The sequence below is a fragment of the Hypanus sabinus genome, unplaced genomic scaffold (genome assembly GCF_030144855.1).
Source record: "Hypanus sabinus isolate sHypSab1 unplaced genomic scaffold, sHypSab1.hap1 scaffold_550, whole genome shotgun sequence".
Lineage (NCBI taxonomy): Eukaryota > Metazoa > Chordata > Chondrichthyes > Myliobatiformes > Dasyatidae > Hypanus > Hypanus sabinus.
Window position 1 is genome coordinate 167,033 of NW_026781411.1, and position 20,397 is coordinate 187,429.

A 20,397-nucleotide genomic window follows, 5' to 3' on the forward strand; every position below is an offset into this window, starting at 1 on the left:
TCAGTATCTCGAAGAAATTTTACTGGTACCGGGGTTGACCCTTCATTTACCAATACAAACCTATCTGACATAAAATGATCGAATCCCTTCTTAACTCGGTCAGACCTCTCAGTCCGTAACTGAGCCTCATCAGAATGTTCAGAACCCTGTGGGTTTATAGGTGCTTCAACATACTGACCACGGGCATTTGGGACTGCGTCCCATTGCTTTTTCTTCTTCAGGACGGAACAATTAGCCATCATATAACCAGCTTTCTTGCAATCGTAACATGTAAGACCAGAATATGTCTCCTTCAACCGTTTCCCTTCATCCTTACTCTTGCCAGTAGTCACAACTTTAATTTCTGGTTTACCCTGGCTATCCCTGCAACTCTTTTGGAAACTCTTATTCGAGGTAAACTTAATCTTATGAGTTAAAGCAAACTCATCTGCTAATCTACCAGACTCCTGCAAAGTGGCAGCATCCTTTTCATCTAAATACGTCTTTATGTCATCAGGGACACACCTTTTGAATCCTTCAATTAAAACCAACTCTATCAAGCTGTTAAAATTATCATTCACATTTTTATATGTGAAACATTGGGTAATACACATAATCTTCTCATAAGCAAGTTCCATATAAGTCGGGTTCACAGATTTCCTTACATTTCTAAACTTCTGCCTGTATGCTTCTGGGACCAACTCGTAAGCTTTGAGCACAGCCTGTTTCACTATGTCATAATCAGCTGCTTAATCAACTAACAAAGCAGAATAGGCTTGCTGAGCCTACCCCTTAATCACACTTTGTAAGAGAATAGGCCTTTTTTTTATTTGTTAAGAGGAGTTGTGGTTTCATGATTATATTTGTAACAGTGTAACATTCTACTTCAAGTCAAGTCAAGTAACTATTATCGTCATTTCGACCATAACTGCTGACACAGTACATAGTAACAATGAGACAACGTTTTTCAGGACCATGCTGCTACATGACACAGTAAAAAAACTACTTATCTGATTTTCACAATATATACTTTTGTTGCCGTTTATACGTCTTTCGTATTATCTGTTTGCTAAAACCTCCTCTGATTTGTATATATTATTGGAAAATCAATAAAAAGATTGAAAAATGAATGAAATGAGAATAGGCCAACTCTCGTTTGGCCACTTTAAACTCTGAGCAACCTTCTCTAAACGCTGAAAATATTTAACAACCTCTGCCTCGTCAAACGCAGGTTCCAATTTATCTTCCCGACTGGCCTCAAACCTATCACCAGAATACCTTTCCTGCAATCTTTCTATCCTTTCCAGCTCGAGCAGCCTCTGTCTTTTTGCTTCCTCGCTGTGTTTCTGCCTCTCTACCCTCAACTTGCCTCTGTCTTACTGTAGCTTCCATCATTATTTTTTCTAACTTCTACGGGAGCTCAAGCTCACGAGGTTTACTTTCAGGAAACACCTCCAACTCCTCCACTTTAAACACACCCTCAGATACATCATGTTCAGCTATTACACTCTGCATCTGATCCCTCCACATTGTCGATTTCACCCTGGCAAGTTTTAACCTTTTAGCAATACTCAACAACTCAATCCGTCTGGCATCCTCTAATGCCTCAGAGGTTGGCGCTTACACAAACCTAACAGCATCTGCTGCTGCTTTTCCACACACAATTAAATCAAGAGGGATTTCCCCAATGAAATCGATAATAAATCAATCAATACTCCCCAAATGTGTTCATATTTCGGATGCAGGCCCCAATTTTATTACGAACAGTAAAACTTTAGAAACAAACCAGCAGCAATAGAGTTCACACTAGAGTCTGTTTTTTTTTTGTAAAAAAAAACCACTCTCTTTATTAGTATCTACTTATTATATAGAAACTTGAGCAAGATAAACAAAACTTAACAGAGTACTGTGTATATATGTGTGTAAATGTAACTCCCAAACTATTGATATTAGGGGAATCAAGGCTTGGAGTCTTGAGATGGTAAAGTACGAAAGTTCAGTACATTCACGGAATAGGTGATGTGAGAAAGATATTTTTAATCCAGGGTATATGTCGAGAGAAGGCAATAATGTCGAATCCCACAGGATCCACGGTGGTAAAACGAGACAACAGTCGCTGTAGATTTTATCCGTCGTTCCAAATCCACATACAAATGATCACCGAAAGTGACTTGTCACAATAGGCATTGTCTTCAATTAAATTACCACACTACACCCAGGCAAGGGTTAACACATCAGTGATCTTCGCAGGATACCCCAAATCAGATCCACTCCTATGCATCAAACGAGGTTACCACCACACATTCGATGTACTTTACGCTGAATCGATAGTTAACCCACCCTTGTAGGCATAGGAAAGTCACAAATAGTGAACCTTGGCCACTAGTTCCTTTGTTTCTTCTCCTTCTTTTCTGTCTGACTCTAAGTGTCTGTGTCCTCGGTTAAAACTAAACAAGCTGCGAGTCAGACTTTCTCTCTCTCTCTCTCTCTCTCTCTCTCTCTCTCTCTCTCTCTCTCTCTCTCTCTCTCTCTCTCTCTCTCTCTCTCTCTCTCTCTCTCTCTCTCTCTCTCTCTCTCACACACACACACACACACACACACATAAAATACAGTTCATAGCAAAGGAAACGTAGGGATTCATAACAACGACCACTCACTAGTGTGAACTGCCTGTTGTGCCAGTAGTTGGGATGACTGAATGAATCTCTTCCCACATTTTGAGGAGGTGAACGGCTTCTCACCAGTGTGAGCTCGATGATGAACCAATAAGTTGGATGACAGAGTGAATCTCTTCCCACAGAGGGAGCAGATGAACGGCTTCTCCCCGGTGTGAACTCGCTGATGATTCAGTCGGGTGGATGAGTGAGTGAATCCCTTCCCACAGACCGAGCAGATGAACGGCTTCTCCGCACTGTGAACTCGCTGATGACTCTGTAGGTGGGATAACCGAGAGAATCCCTTCCCACAGACTGAGCAGGTGAATGGCCTCTCCCCAGTGTGAACTCGCTGGTGTGTCTGTAGGTTGCATGACAGAGAGAATCTCTTCCCACATTCTGAGCAGGTGAATGGCTTCTCACCAGTGTGACCTCGATGATGTACCAGTAAGTTGAATGACTTAGTGAATCCCTTCCCACAGACAGAGCATGTGAACGGCTTATACCCAGTGTGAACTCGCTGATGACTCTGCAGGTTGGATGATTGAGTGAATCTCTTTCCACAGACTGAGCAGGTGAATGGCCTCTCCCCAGTGTGAACTCGCTGGTGACTCAGTAGGTGAGATGAACGAGTGAATCTTTTCCCACACTCTGAGCAAGTGAACGGCCTCTCCCCAGTGTGAACTCGCTGATGACTCAGTAGGTCGGATGAACGAGTGAATCTCGTCCCACATTCTGAGCATGTGAACGGCTTCTCCCCAGTGTGAACTCTCTGATGACTCTGTAGGTTGGATGACTGAGTGAATCTCCTCCCGCAGTCCGAGCAGGTGAACGGCTTCTCCCCAGTGTGAACTCGCTGATGACCCAGTAGGTCGGATGAACGAGTGAATCTCTTCCCACATTCTGAACATGTAAACGGCTTATCCCCAATGTGAACTCGCAGATGACTCTGTAGGTTGGATGACAGAGTGAATCTCTTCCCACAGACTGAGCAGGTGAATGGCTTCTCCCCAGTGTGAACTCGCTGGTGTCTCTGTAGGTGGGATGACTGAGTGAATCCCTTCCCACAGTCCGAGCAGATGAATGAACTCTCCCCAGTGTGAACTCGCTGGTGTCTCTGTAAATGGGATGAGTGAGTGCATCCCTTCCCACATTCTGAGCAGGTGAACGGCTTTTCCCCAGTGTGATCTCGCTGATGACTCAGTAGGGTGGATGAGTGAGTGAATCCCTTCCCACAGTCCGAGCAGATGAACGGCTTCTCCCCAGTGTGAACTGACTGGTGAGTCAGTAGGTGAGATGACAAAGAGAATCCTTTCCCACATTCTGTGAAGGTGAATGGCCGCTCGCCAGGGTGAGTTGACTGATGACTCACTAGGGTGGATGAGTGAGTGCATCCCTTCCCACATTCTGAGCAGGTGAACGGCTTTTCCCCAGTGTGATCTCGCTGATGACTCAGTAGGGTGGATGAGTGAGTGAATCCCTTCCCACAGTCCGAGCAGGTGAACGGTTTCTCCTCAGTGTGAATTCGGTGGAGAGCCATTAGGTGAGATGACCGAGTAAATCCTTCCCCAAAAATTCAACAGATGACCGGCCTCTGCCCGGTGGAAACTGACTGTTGTGTCCACAGGTGGGATGACCGACTTAATCCCCTCTCACACACAGAACAGGTGAATGGCCTTGCCCAGCGTGAATTTGCTGATGTAGCTTCAATTTAGGTGACCGAGTGAATCTATTCCCTCTGTCTGAGCAGGTGAACGGCCTTTCTCCTGTGGAAAATGACGGGCGTGCCAGTTGGTCAGATGACCTAGTTGATCCCTCCCCACAGTCTGAGCAGGAAGGACGGTCGACTCCACTTTATAAATATCTAGATAGAGATAGCAAAACTGGCGTGTCGTGTTTGAGATTCCTGGAGACAAATTCCTTCTCGTTTTTAACCTGTAAAAAGATTTACAAAATCCATCAATGGGCGTAGGAAAACATTTCAGATGAGATCACTTCAGTTGCCAAGGTGTGATCTGACATCACACTGTTACATTGAGGTTCAACCCAAGTTGGACAGAGAAATCATCTCCTGACTGGGCACAGTGCTGGTATCTGGAATGACCATCAGACTGTCTGATGTCCTTCCTTTCTCTATAAGAATGGGGCATTTCTGCCATCTCCAATTCGTGACGTGGCTCAGTTTGACTCTCTCCATGGATATTATCCCCATTTCCCACTGAGCTGCATGGGTTCCTGGCGCCACAGTAACTGAAACACTCTCCCGGAATTAGACTTTGTTGACATGCAACTGGGATTTTCTTTTACCTGCTGTCAATTTAAAGTTCCAACAGTTTTAAAGCTTTCTGAAGATTTCCTGTCCGGATGAATGGTTGGTCTGCACAGCTGATAAAATGAACTGTATGAATAATAGTATTATTTCATGTTCTTGTCACAGAATCAAGAAAGGTACAACACAGAAACAGGCCCTTTGTTCCATCTAGTTTGTGTTGTTCTATTTAAGCAGTCCGTTCCCATACCCCGACCATCCAGGAACCAATACAATCCTCTTATATGTTGAAGTTGAGCACGCATGCACCAGTTAGGTTGTCTGCTCATTCCACACCTGGATGATCGTCTGTTTCAAGAAGTATCCCCTCATGTTCACCTTAATGTTTCACCTTTCACCCTTAATCCATGGCCTCTGGTTGTATTTCCCCTCAATCTCAGTGGGAAAACCCATTTTTGAAAAGTGAAAAAGCTTCCATTTACCCCATGTATAACTCTCATAATTTTCGTACAGCTTCATCAAATCTTCTCTCAATTCTTCTACATTGCAAGTAATAAAGTCCTGTCCTGTTCAATGTTTCCTAATAACCCAAGTCTTCTAGACCTGGCAACATCCTTGTGAATTTTCTCTGAACTCTTTCAACCGCTTTTATATCTTTCATGTAGGTTCGTGAACAAAACTACACACAATACTCCAAAATGGGCCTCACCAGTGTCTTCGACAAGTCAAGAAAACATCCGTTTATTGTTTTCATTACTTTGGTACTTGAAGACCAATGGGCTGAATTTTTTCCCCATCACTATCTAACTATGATACCAGTTTCAGTGAATTAAGTACATATATTCCCAGGTCCCTTTCTTCTACAAAACTCCTCCGTGCCTGACCATTCACCGTGAGAGACCTCCATTGGTAGATAATACCAAAGTGCAACACCTCACACTTGTCTGCATTAAATACATTTTTCCATTTCTTAACCCATTTTCCCAGCGGGTCCAGATCGCACTGCAAGCCATGATAGTCTTCCTCACTGTCCACTACACGACCAGTCTTGGTGCGATCTACAAATCTACTGATCCGGTTAAACACACCATTATCCAGATTTTTGATATAGATGACAAACAACATCAGATCCAGCACTGATCCCTATGGCTCACCACTAGTCCCTGGCCTCTGGTCAGAGAGGCAACCATCTGCTACCACAACTTGGCTTCTCCCAAAGCCGGTGTCTTATCCAATTTACTATCTCGTCTTGAATGCTGAGTGACCGAACCATCTTGACCAACCTCCCATATGAGACTTTGTCAAGTGCCTTCCTAACGTCCACGTAGACGACATCCACTGCCTTGCCTTCATCTACTTTCCTGAAAACTTCCTCGAGAGACTCTATAAGATTGGTTAGACATGATCTACCTTGCACAAAGCCATGCTGTCTATCCTTAATCAGTCCACATCTATCCAAATACTTTTATCGGTTCCTGCAGATGCTTTCCTATAACTTTCCCACTACTGATGTCAAGCCCACCAATGTACAATTTCATAGATTATTTTTAGAGACTTTCTTGAACAGCTGAACAACATTGGCGTCCTCCAATCCTCCAGTATCTCACCTGTCACTAAGGATGATTTAACTATCTGTGGTAAGGCCCCAATAATTTCTGCACTTGTCTTCCGCAGGGTCCCATGGAACAACTTGTCAGGCTCTGGGGATTGATCCACACTAATTTGCATCAAGACAGCAAATGCCTCCACCTCTGTAATCTGTACAGGGTCCATGAAGTTGATGCGGCTTTGCCTCAATTCTATAGACTCTGTGTCCATCTCCTGAGTAAATACGGATGCAGAAAAAAATCTTCCACATCTATTTTGTCTCCTCATATGGATTACCATTCTGATCTTCCAGAGGAATAATTTTTCCCTTGCAATCTTTTTGCTCATAACATATCTGCAGAATCCATGAGGATTCTCCTTCACCTTGTCTACTTAGGCAACTTCATGTGTTCTTTTATTTTTTTCATAAGAGTTCACTTCAACTTCATGTAATTCATAAGTGCCCCATTTATTCCTCTCTGCCTGTAAATGGTCTGAACATCCTTTTTATTGATCAGGGAGAGGAAAGCCAAAGGGGTGATAGAGTTGCATGCTGGGAGGTGGGGGTAGGTGGGGGTTAACTAAAGGTGCAGGGGCAATGGGAGTCTGAATAACAGAACAGAGAGTGGACAGGTTGTGGAGGCAGTTGTTGTTCAGTCCTCAGACAAAGTCAGGAATGAAAACGTTGAGCATGGTGCAGTGAATATGCTGAGCCCTGAATATTTCAATACAAGGAGCAGCGTAGGAAAGGCGGATGTGTTCATGGCATGGATCAACACCTGGAATCAACACTATGGCCTGGCAACTGTGGACTGGGACAGGCTGCTTTATGGTAAAAGTGTGCTTGGTCAATGAGAGGCCCTCAAAGTGAAATCCTGAAAGTACAAAGCGGGTATGCGCTTGTCAGAATAAAAGGTAAAATAGAAACTGTAGGGAAACTTGGATTTCAAGAGATATTGAGATCCTGGTGAAGCACAAAGTGAATGGAGTTGCATAAAAGGGATAGGAGGGCAGTTTCTTATGGAGCATAGGAAGAGCAAGAGAACACATAAGAAGTAAATCAGGATGTCTAAGATGTGTGGGAGTCCCACACATTGATTGGGACTTTCATACTGTTAAAGGTCTAGATAGGGTAGAGTTTGTGAAATGTGTTCAGAAGTTTTCTAAATCAATATATAGATATACCAACTAGGGAGGATGTAATATTAGATCTCCTATTTGGAAATGAGTTAGGGGAGGTGACGGAATTGTGTTTAGGGGAACACTTTGTTTCCATTGTTCATAACGTCATTAGTTTCAACTTGATCATGGACAAAGATAGATCTGGTCCTCGGGATGAAGTTATAAACTGGAAAAAAGCCAGATTTGAAGAAATGAGAAAGGATCTAAAACGCGTAGATTGGGACAAGTTGTTCTCTGGCACGAATGTGATTGGTAAGTGGGAGGCCTTCAACGAAGAAATTTTGAGAGTGCAGATTTTTTTTTTTGTTCTTGGTAGGGGTAAAGGCAAAACGAATAACTATAAGGAACCTTGGTTCTCGAGGGATATTGGAACTCTGATAAAGAAAAAGACATATATGTATAACATGTATAGGCAACAGGGAGGAAATAAGATGCTTGAGGAGTATAAAAAGAGTAAGAAAGTATTTGAGAAAGAAATCAGGAGGGTTAAAATAGACATGAGATTGCTTTGGCAGTCAGGGTGAAGGATAATCCTAAGAGCTTCTACAGGTATGTTAAGAGCAAAGGGATAGATAAATCCCTTGGACCTGACAGGGTATTCACTCGGACTTTGAAGGAGACTGGTGTTGAAATTGCAGGGGCCCTGAGTGAAATACTTATAATGTCGATATCCACCGGTCAGGTGCCGGAGGATAGCTCTTGTAGTTCCGTTGTTTAAAAGTGGGTCAAAAAGTAAGCCGGGAAATTATAGGCCGATCTGTAGTTGGTACATTATTGGAAGGGGTACTAGGAGATAGAGTGATAGACAGGGACTTAACAGGAAAGTGGATGAAGGGAAGGCAGTGGATGTTGTATACATGGACTTCAGTAAGGCTTCTGACAAGGTCCCGCATGGGAGGTTATTTAGGTTGATTCAGTCGCTAGGTATACATGGAGAGGTAGTAAATTGGATTAGACATTGGCTCAATGGAAGAAGCCAGAGAGTGGTAGTGGAGGATTGCTACGCTGAATGGAGGCCTGTGACTAGTGGTGTGCCACAGGGATCAGTGCTGGGTCCACTGTTCTTTGTCATCTATATCAATGATCTGGATGCTAATGTGGCATTAGCAAATTTGCTGATGATACAAAGATTGGAGGTGCAGTTGACAGTGAGGAAGGCTTTCAAAGCTTGCAGAGGGTTGCAGGAATGGGCTGCAAAAATGGCAGATGGAGTTTAATGCGGACAAGTGTGAGGTATTGTACTTCGGAAGGTCAAACCAAGGTAGAACATACAAGGTAAATGGTCGGACAATGAGGAGTGCAGTAGAGCAAAGGGATCGGGAAGTACAGATTCATAATTCCCTAAAAGTTGCGTCACAAGTAGATAGTGTTGTAAAGAGAGCTTCTGGTACTTTGGGCTTTATGAATCAAAGTGTTGAGCATAAGAGTTGGAATGTAATGTTGAGGTTGTTTAAGACATTGGTGAGACAGAAATTGTGAGACAGAAATTGGTGAGACAGATTGTGTGCAGTTTTGGTCACCTAATTACAGGAAGGATATAAATAAGTTTGAAAGAGTGGAGAGAACGTTTACAAGGATGTTGCCAGGACTTGAGAAACTGAGTTACAGAGCAAGGTTGAATAGGTTAGGACTTTATTCCCTGGAGCATAGGAGAATGAGGGGTGATTTGATAGAGGTGTATAGAATTATGGTGGGTATAGATAGACTGAATGCAAGCAGGCCTTTTCCACTGACGCCAGGGGAGAAAGACAAAGAGAGGTTATGGTTAAAGGGTGAACGGGGAAAAGTTTAAAGGGAACATGGCGGGGGGCTTCTTCACACAGAGACTGTTGGGAGTGTGGAAAGAGCTGCCAGATGAAGTGGTGAATGCAGGTTCACTTTTAACAGTTAAGAAAAACTTGGACAGGTATATGGATGACAGGAGTATGGAGGGATATGGTCCAGTTGCAGGTCCGTGGGACTAGGCAGAAAAATGATTTGGCACAGCCAAGAAAGGCCAAAAGGCCTGTTTCTGCGCTGTAGTGTCCTTTGGTTCTACGGATCTAGCCCGCCAGGAGTATCTTATAAAGAACTTATCGTTTCCAACTCCATCAGCACCATCGACAGCCCATTCCACGCACACCATTTGCGTAAAAGAAACTACCCCTGACATCTCCTCTGTACCTACTTACAAGCTCCTTAAAACTATGCCCTCTCGTGCTATCCATTTCAGCCCTGCGAAAAAGCCTCTGACTATCCACACGATCAATGCCTCTCATTATCTTGTATATCTCTATCAGGTCACCTCTCCTCCCAGGTCGCTCCAAGGAGAAAAGACGGAGTTCACTCAACTAATTCTCATAACGCCTGCTCTTCAAATCCTGGCATCAGCCTTGTAAATCTCCTCTGCACCATTTCTATGGTTTCCACATCCTTCTTGTAGTGAGGCGACCAGAATTGAAAACAAGGCTCCGTGGGGTCTGACCAGGGTCCTATATAGCTGCAACATTACCTCTCAGCTCTTAAACTCAATCCCATGACTGATGAAGGCCCATGCACTGAACGCCTTCTTGAATACAGAGTCTACCTGCGTAACTGCTCTGAGTGCCTTATGGACTCGGACCCCAGGATCCTGCTGATCCTCATATACAAAGACCATTACTGATGATCTGGAACCCAGAAAGATCCCAGTTACAAACGGCACTTGGCATTTCAGTATTGTTGATGTACGTACAGTATGGGATGAGGTGGAGAGCGCTAGGTGTGACGAGAGGGAGGGAGAGAGAGGCAGAGAGGGAGGGAGGGGGGAGAGGGCTGGGTTCAGAGAGAGTGAGAGAGAGCGAAGTGGGGACAGCTTAGGATGAGCGGTGCATTTAGAGGGTGAGAGAGAGAGGAAGACAGTGTGGGATACGGGTGCCAACAGGGAGATTGCATGGGAGAGCAAGGGGAGAGGGTAAGACTGGAAGAGAGATTGAGAGGGAGAGGGTTAGAAATGGAGGAGCTTACAGAGAGGCAGAGGTGAGAGAGACGAGTTTGAGTGAGGTGACAGGGTGCATGAGAGAGGAGGACATGGAGAGGGGAAGACAGAGGGTGACTGAGATTGGGAGTGGGATAGCAGGTGATAGGGGTAGGGACAGGGATTGTGGGATGGGAGAGAGAATGGAAGAGTAAGATGAACAGATGGACAGAGGGGAGAGAGTGTGAGAAATGAAAAGAGGCATGAGAGAGTGAAGAGATGAAGAGAGACGAGAGAGGAGTACGATTTGTTAATAGAGGAGTAGAGGCAGTGGTGAGAGTAGAAAGCGAGGAAAGTGGTGATAGAGAGTGGGAGACTAGTCGAATAGGGTGTAACAGAGGGGTAGAGAAGGGGGGTGAGGGAGAAAGGCGATGAGGAAGCAAGGATGATTGAGAGGGGTGATGATAAGGGAGGGGTGAGGGAGAGGCGAGATGGTGACGGCGAGAGGGAGAATGAAGTAAGGGCTGGGGTAGAGGGCCGGATAATGAAGAGGGACTGGGTGGAGGGAGTGATGAGGGAGCCAGTGTATGTAGCCTGGAGTGAGGGGCAAAGGCGAACAGATGGTGTGCCTGATTAGAATTGTTTGACTATCTTTTTATTCAGTCCTCACTTGCGCGATCGTAAATCATGTATGTTCACAAGTCACCGAACAAATCCACCATGAGATTACGTTTCCACGCCGGGAGTTTGACCACGTACAGTTTGGGTCTCCATTTCCGACAGCGGGGAGTTTGACCACATACGGTTCCGGTCTCCATTTCGGACATCGGGGAGTTTGACCTCATACTGTTCGGGTCTCCATTTCGGACATCGGGGAGTTTGACCGCATACTGTTCGGGTCTCCATTTCGGGCAGTGGGGAGTTTGACCGCATAAGGGGACCTACTGCAGGTCACAGCAGCATGTCAACCGCAGCTAATGCCGGGGTGTTTCCGTTTCAGATGACGTGAGGAAGGAGTTGATCTCGGGTTTGTGTCAGTCGAGGGCTGGTTGCAGTGGGAAAGGGCCGGACCAAGCCGGACAGCAAACAGATAATTGGTAGGAAGCAGAGGGTGAGAGGCTGTTTCTTGAACTCCATTTCCGAGCTTAGTAACGTTCCCTGGGGTTACGCCCATTGTTACTTGTCATCTAGGTCAATAACTTGGTTAAGAAAGTACAGGGTATGGGTGGAGAGTTTGCAGCAAGTTCAAACAATTACTCTTTTTGAAAGACAGTCAGCGTAAATACTCCCCTATCTTTCCCTCTCCCCACTCAGAACTGATCTAAAGCTACTTCAGGAGAGGCAAGATCTTGAACTGAGTAAACTCTGTGAGTGAGATGGACTGGTTTTCAATGGCTGTGCTGCTCGGAGCTTATTACCAGGAGTGATTTTGACTGGGTCTGACAGAGACATAACTGGTTCTTCTGGGCACATTCAGTCTCACTCCAACTATTTCCTACCTTCCTTTGTACAGGCATGTAACGTCTAAAGTGTTTGAGTAAATGACACTCACCAAACTTTCTCCTGACTGAATCCTGGAATCTCCGATTCGGAAGAGTCCTCTCCAGTTGATGCTCTCAGTCCTCGGGCTGGTTCACTTGTTGCTGTTCCCTCGTCTTCAGTCGTGGTTTGTTTCCAGTTGGGGTTCTTCTTCAAATAAATCTCTCACCGCAGGTCTAACTTTAGCATAAAAGATAATGAAGCACATTATCAATAAAAAAGGAGGACCAAGCTTGTCTACTAAATGTTACTAAGAACAAAACTGACTGATATTTAAATTTTGAAGGCAGATATAATGATCTCAGTGAACAACCTTTTATTGACCCTCACACATCACAAAATGATATGGGATAAGAAGGAGCCATCATTCAGTCATGGTAAAACATAAGATACAGGAACACAATTAGGTGATTCCATCCAACTGTTCTGCCCCACCACTCAACCATGGCTGAGAATTATTCCAACAGCATATTCCTGACTTCCTTCTGTAACCCTGACGTGACTTAGCAATCATGAATATATTAATCTATGTCATAAATACACTCAATGGCAGCCTCAACCTACCCCTGCGGCAACAAATTCTACAGATCAGACAGCTTTTGGCCATTGTTGTTCTTATCTCAGTTTTAAACGGAAGCATTTTTATTCTGAGATTGTGCTGTAAGATTACAGACTCTCCGTCTGAAGGAAACATCCTCTCCATGTCCACTGTATCCAGTCTTTTCAGCATTCGGCAGGTTTACTTAACAATATATTGCCCCCACCACCCCCACCGTCACTCTGAAATTCATTGAGAACCATCAAATGCTCCTCATACATAAAGCCGATCATTCCTGAGATTATTTTTGTAATCCTTCTTAGCAATAACCGTACTGAACACATTTCCAGGAAAAACAGACAAATAGGTACCAGGATAATTTACAAGGAAAAGTTCTGCTTTCATCACAGTTCTACTATCACCGAACGAGTCATTTCCATTTGCTTGATTTCCACCGAGTGACAGACAGGTGACAGTGAGGGGGGGGGGGTGGTTTCCAAACACAGTTTGGACACCAAAGCTCACGAGTCTATTTCTACTGTTGTAAAGACGGATCAGCACATTTACTCATAGCCTCTCCCTGTGAGGATGGACTGGTAACCCATCTTCTCCTCAGTAGCAGTCTTTGCTTCCAATGGAACTCCAGGAAAAAAAAACCCCAATAGATCCCAGACCAGGAATACTCTCTCAACACCTCATAAGACCAAGCAGCTCGATCGCCGGGTCCTTTTTACCTGGATCAAAAACTGTGATATCCAGTTCCCAACCTCACAGGGTCAAACAGCTGAACCTCATTTAACAACCCTGACAGTCTCACACATCGCCCCCTCCCCTCCCCACATCTCACATTGGGTAGTGAAATCCCTGATTTCCCCACAACCAATGTCCAGCTGCTCGAAATTTCAGCTTTATTGCAGTAGGATGGCCATCCAGCTCCATCTGTAGAAGCACTAACCAAAGTCAGAGCCAAAACACCGACAGGTCCATATGCCTGGAATGCCGATCACAGGATTATAGCCCAAGCACCAACTCTCCCAGTACACTTTGCTGCCAGTAAAATGCTGCAGTGTGTCAGCCAGTCACAGTTCAATTACCAGCAACTCCACACTAATGCATTCCAGAAAACAAAGAACGATTCTGGAAATGACTCAACGAGGCCAAAGGTACAAAAGAACACTTCACAATGAAGACAACTGTTGCAGGAAAAATTGCTGATGGATAATATTGAGGTGTGGGATACAGGGTGGACAGAAGTTGACTGAGATGGTTGATGTATATCACTGAAGCGGGCGGGGGGTGGGGGTTAGGAGACTGGACAGAGGTTGAACGAGATGGGCCGGGATGAGCAGATGGAACCAGGTTGGAGAAGGGATCAAGGACAATCACTGATGGTCCTCCAGTAACACACAGATACTGAATTAATAGTATATACTACTGCATAAAAGATTCTAAAATGACAAAGTTAGAGCAACCAATAAGAATTTTGCCATATATACTTTGATGCTCACCTATTTTTACATCAACACACCATAGAAGTTTTTTTTTGAAGAAGTTACGAGGAACGTTGACGAGGGTAAGGCAGTGGATGTAGTCTATATGGACTTCAGCAAGGCCTTTTGACAAAGTTCCACATGGAAGGTTAGTTAAGAAGGTTCAGTCGTTAGGTATTAATGCTGGAGTAATAAAATGGATTGAACAGTGGCTAGATGGGAGATGCCAGAGTGTAGTGGTGGATAATTGTTTATCGGGATGGAGGCCAGTGACTAGCGGTGTGCCTCAGGGATCTCTTTTGGGCCCAATGTTGTTTGTAATATACATACATGATCTGGATGATGGGGTGGGAAATTGGATTAGTAAGTATGCCGATGATACTAAGGTAGGAGGTGTTGTGGATAATGAGGTGGGTTTTCAATGCTTGCAGGGAGATTTATGCCGGTTAGAAGAATGGTCTGAACGTTGGCAGATGGAGTATAAAGCTGAGAAATGTGAGGTTCTACATTTTGGCAGGAATAATCCAAATAGAACATACAGGGTAAATGGTAGGGCATTGAGGAATGCAGTGGAACAGAGATCTAGGAATAACAGTTCATAGTTCCCTGAAGATGGAGTCTCATGTAGATAGGGTGGGGAAGAAGGCTTTTGGAATGCTGCCCTTTATAAATCAGAGCATTGAGTACAGAAGTTGGGATGTAATGTTAAAATTGTACAAGGCATTGCTAAGGCCAAATTTGGAATATTGTGTACTGTTCTGGTCACCGAATTATAGGAAAGATATCAATAAATTAGAGAGAGTGCAGGGACGATTTACTAGGATGTTACCTGGGTTTCAGCACTTGTTACAGAGAAAGGTTGAACAGGTTAGGTCTCTATTCATTGGAGCGTAGAAGGTTGAGGGGGGATTTGATCGAGGTATTTAAAATTTTGAGAGGGATAGAGAGAGTTGACGTGAATAGGCTGTTTCCATTGAGAGTAGGGGAGATTCAAACGAGAGCACATGATTTGAGAGTTAGGGGGCAAAAGTTGAAGGGAAACACGAGTGGTTATTTCTTTACTCAGAGAGTGAAGAATGAGTTTCCTGTAGAAGCAGTAGAGGCCAGTTCAGTTATGTCATTTAAGGTAAAATTGGATAGGTATATGGACAGGAAAGGAGTGGATGGTTATGGGCTGAGTGCAGGAAGGTGGGATTAGGTGAGATTAAGAGTTCGGCACGGACTAGGAGAGCCGAGATGGCATGTTTCCGTGCTGTGATTATTATATGGTTATAGAAAATTCCCCATCCAGATACTTCAAGCCTTTGAACGGTAACAGCTCCGCCCGTGACTGTGAGGAACCGCGGAGACCTTTGGATACAGATCAGCACATCACAGAAACCATCCACCCCCCTAGACTTCACAGACGCTCGGTAAAGCAGGCAATGAAATCAAAGATGCCCACAACATGGGACGTTCTCCTTTCTCACCCACCCCAGTCCGGGAGAAGACACAACAGCCAAAAATCTCCAGGTCAAATGCAAGGAGCCTCAGGAAGCGAGGCGAGTTGGGGGAAGTTAACGGGACTCAGGGGCCAACATTAGATTTCCCCAGCACAATAAGAAGGAAGTATCACCACCCATCCGGGAACTTTCAACACACCACGTGATCTTGCATCACAAAGCAAGATCTGCGGCACCCAGCCTCACGTGAGCTGTTGGCGGAAGTTCCATTTCAATTTTACGAAAATAGACAGCCTGGGCTCCTGGTTTGGATCATTCAATGTAGATTAAGTGAAGTCGACACATTATTGACGAGGCCATATAACTGGGTACTAAATGAATTATTGGCTTTCAGTTCGGTGCTCACGACCAACATCAGATCTCCTCGCTCGGGATCGGTCTCAATACTACCGATGGGAAAGTGATATCTCTGGCCTGCAGGTAGTGATCCCGAACCCGGCTCCTCGACCCAGGAGTCGAGGGACCTTTCCCTATACCGCAGACTGATCGCTTCAGCACTGAGCGGAACCGAAAACACAGTCACCCGGAGACAGTTAGCATGCGCGCAGTGATTGTTGCATCATACGGAGGGCGGGGCCTCGGAAACAGACGCATTTCAGGGAGTGATGAACATGGACTCCAAAATCCTTCTGATCATCGACACTGTTCAGGGTTTTGCATTTAAGGGTATCTCTTTGCATTTAACAGTGTATACTGTCTCTCTGAATTCGACCGAACAAGCTGCCGAGATGATCATCACTTATCAAATCTAACAGAATTCGCTCAGGTCTCTCAGGTATTACCAAGTGCACAAGAACGGGAAGGTACTGGAACAGAGAAGGACTGACTTGTAGCAGCAACACAAGCATGTTCACTCAGATAACACACAGAAAATAAATTATACTATTCTGTCAGTAAGAATATAGAAATGTTTTATGTTATTAATAATATATAAAATACATTGTGTCATGATCAATATACAAATGTACATTTTGTGTCAGTAACAGACTTGGAAATGTTGAATTTGGTTCCTCAGTCAAATAGTTGACTCAGTTTGGGAACAACTGGGCTCCTAGCTCCGGCCCTTGCAACACCCACAGGGACATTCCTCAGTGAACAAATCTGCAATTGTCCCTCACACGTAATAAAACCTGATATGGAAAGGGTCATCGTTCAGTCATGGGAAGACACAAGACAGAGGAACAGAATGAGGAAATTCGGTCCATCGAGTCTGCTCCACCATTCAGCCATGCCTGATATTTATTTCAACACCATATCCCCACCTATTCCATTTCGTAACGTTTAAGCTAAAATTGTAATGGCTGCCTTTACCCTTCCTTGTGCTGCATTCAATAAATTATCTGGTATTTCCTGGTAACAAAAAACTATTTCAGAAATAATTCAGTAAGGCAAAATACTTCACAATGAAGACAACGGCAGGAGAAAGATTGTTGATGAATAATCATTGGTGAGATACAGACTGGACAGAAGTTCAACAAGATGGTTGATATATATCATTGAGGTGATGGGATACAGGCTGGACAGAGGTTGAACAAGACGGTTGATATATATCACTGAGTTGGTGGGACAGAGGCTGGACAGAGGTTGACCCAGATCGGCAGGGGATGAGCAGATGGAGCCAGATGGGAGAATGGGATCAAGGGCGATCTCTGATGTTCCTCCCGCAATACACAAATCCTGAAATAATAGTACACACTAGTAGATAACAGATTCCAATATAACAAAGCCAGAACAAACAATAATAATTTTAGTATGTGCCCTTTTCTACTCTACGCACTTTATCAATGCTCCGCAGGAAGTCTCCCATCCTGATCCTTCACATCTTCATACGGCTACTCTCTCTTCCTTTAAATGAATGAAATAGCGAGAACTGTGGGCACAGATGAGTACATCATAGAATCCAATCTCCCCTCCATCGACACAGTCAACACTTCCCACTGCCTCAATAAAGCAGCCTATGCTTTAGTGTGATAGAGTCAGAGATGTTCCTGCCAACACGAACTGACTGTGGTCTCTCTGTCAAGAAATCCAGAAGCCAGCGACACGTGGCAGTGTTAAGGGCAAGCAGCGACAGTTTCTCCACTAGTCTCTGCGGGATGATGGTATTGAACGCTGAACTGAAATCAATGTACCGGATTCTGGCATAAGTGTCCAAGTGAGAGAGAACTGTGTGCAGCGTGGTGGATATTGCGTCCTCCTTAGAGCGATTTTGACGATAAGCAGACTGTAGAGGATCCAGAGATGAGGGGAGGCCGGCTGTGATTTGAGGCTTGACAAGCCGTTCGAAACATTTCATCACAATGTGGGTCAGGCCAACGGGACGGTCATCATTCAGACAGGCTACAACTGATTTCTTTGCCACAGGGTTGATTGTGGAGGTCTTGAAGCATCCGGGGACAATGGCTTGACTAAGGGAGATGTTGAAAATGTCGGACAGGACATCTGCTAATACATCAGCACATTCCTTGAGCACACGTTCTCTCATCGCTGGATCCTGTACAGACTACTTATCGTCCCAACCGCTCTACGGAGGACGCAATATCCACCACACTGCACACAGTTCTCTCTCACTTGGACAACAAAGACCCTTATGCCAGAATCCTGTACATTGATTTCAGTTCAGCGTTCAATACCATCATCCCGCAGAGAAACTGTCGCTGCTTGGCCTTAACTCTGCCATGTGTCGCTGGATTCTGGATTTCTTGACAGCGAAACCACAGTCAGTCCGTTTTGGCAGGAACATCTCTGACTCCATCACACTGAGCACTGGATCCCCACAAGGCTGAGTGCTTAGCGCATTGCTGTTTACACTGCTAACACATGAGTGCAGCCAGATTCAAGGAGAACCTGACGATTAAATTTGCTGATGTTACCACAGTGGTGGGGCTCATCAGCAAAAAAAATGAAACAATGTACAGGGAGGAGGTCAAACACCTGGCGAGCTGGTGCAGTGACAACAACTTGATGCATCATGTCACCAAAACCAAGGAGATGATTGTCGATTTCAGGCGGTCTCAGTCTGAGCACACACCCCTCAGCATCAACGGCTCCACAGTGGAGAGAGTGGAAAACATCAAGTTCCTAGGGGTGCAGATGTCGGACAATATCCCCTGGTACAGGAACAACACTGGGATTGTAAAACGAGCCCAGCAGAGATTGCACTTTCTGAGGAAGCTAAAACAAGCATCACTCCCCACTAACATCTTAACTACATTCTACAGAGGAGTGGTTGAGAGTATGCTGACCTTTTGCATCACAACCTGGTACTCCAGCTGCAGTGCTGCCGACAAGAAAAGCCCTGCAGCGGGTGGTTAGGGGAGCAGAGAAGGTTATTGGGGTCTCCCTACCTTCTGTCCAAGACCTCTTTCAGAGTCGATGCCTCCAGAAGACACGGTACATCATTAAAGGCCCCTCACACCCTCTCCATGAAGTGTTTGTTCTTCTGCCATCAGGCAAACGTTACAGGAACATCAAAACTAAAACCACAAGGCTACTAAACAGCTTCCTCCCACAGGCAGTCAGACTGCTAAATAGCTGCTCCACCTGACTCTGCTGTGGACACGTTTAACTTCAACTGGACACTTATAACTTGATTTTAACTGACATGCGGCTGTTGTGTTTTACTATTTATTGCTGTGTTTATTATTTAGTGTTGCGTTTGTTATGTTATGATTGCACAGTTCCTGGGAAAAGCTGTCTCATCCTGCCCTGGTGTACGGTTAGAATGACAATAAAGTTTCTGAATCTGAAATATGGACAGAAGATGGATGTGAACTTCCCAGTCCCCCGGGAGGACGTGAGAGATCTGGATCTCACTGTCCTGTCTGAATGGGGAAAGATGAATTTCTGATACACGTGGAGGAGCGTCCCGAGGGTTCGATTACTCTGTTTAACCCTCTCTGTCTGCAAGAACACAACAGGCCGAACGGCCGCTTCCAGTATGCTGGAAATTTGTAAAACATTTATCGACCCCAGGAGTCGATCCAGGTGAAGTTTGGATCCGGTACCGGGCCGGGTGATGGAGGTAAAGTTCACCAGGTACATCTTAATGGATGGGTTCAGTCTCCGCATCACCACCTCATCCCGCTCCTGGGACCAGAACACCGGGGACTGAGCGGCGGCTCATCTCAGGCGGTTCGGTGTGACGGGCCCATAACTCGGACCGACCATGACAGGTTGTGTCCAGGAAGCGGGACGAGGCCGCCAGTTCGAGGAGGTTGACGGGACTCTGCCCAACAACAGGGTCCCCTCCCCCGGGATCGGCTTCAGTACTCACCGATGGGAAATTGTCGGTCGCGTTCACCCCTAGTGACCGGCCTCAATACTCACCGATGAGAACTTGATCAATTTGTCCCGCAGACAGCAATCGGTCCTCCGGCTCCCAGCAGACGATCCGCTTCAACACAGAACGGAAAGAAAACCCCGCCCATCCGGAGACTGTGAGAGTGGGGGCGGGGCCTCGGAAACGGAAACATGAGATACTGCAGATCTGCGTTTGAAATGGGAGCGAAAGCCTGGATCACGGGACGGGTGGAGGGTCTCCCGTCTGAACCAGTGACTCTGCTCCTCGCCCCTCACACGCTGCCTGACCTACCTGCCGCATTTTACAACAAGTATATTTTTAATTTTTCCTGCTGTATCTTCCCGTCCACATCTTTCCACCTCCCGGTTCTCAGAGTTACGGGTTCGATTCATATCCCGGTCCGATCCACAATTCCCACA

The 20,397-nt window shown here is 45.3% G+C and overlaps 1 protein-coding gene across 4 annotated transcripts in view; it reads right to left on the reverse strand.

Moving 5' to 3' along the window:
* Nucleotides 1–20,095, reverse strand: part of LOC132389375 (gastrula zinc finger protein XlCGF57.1-like) — a 33,000-nt gene extending 12,905 nt beyond the window's left edge. Inside the window, exons 1-3 of one of the 4 annotated variants that reach the window (XM_059961897.1) lie at nt 20,005–20,095; nt 12,159–12,325; nt 2,637–4,568 (exon numbers count right to left, since the gene is read on the reverse strand). In XM_059961897.1, coding sequence (XP_059817880.1) covers nt 2,637–4,173 — 1,537 coding nt within the window. In that variant the 5' untranslated portion in view covers nt 4,174–4,568; nt 12,159–12,325; nt 20,005–20,095. Of the gene's footprint in view, nt 1–2,636; nt 4,569–12,158; nt 12,326–19,951 lie in introns of all 4 variants that reach the window. The other 3 variants (XM_059961898.1, XM_059961899.1, XR_009510509.1) reach the window with 3 other exon arrangements.
* Between the last annotated feature and the right edge of the window lie 302 nt (nt 20,096–20,397).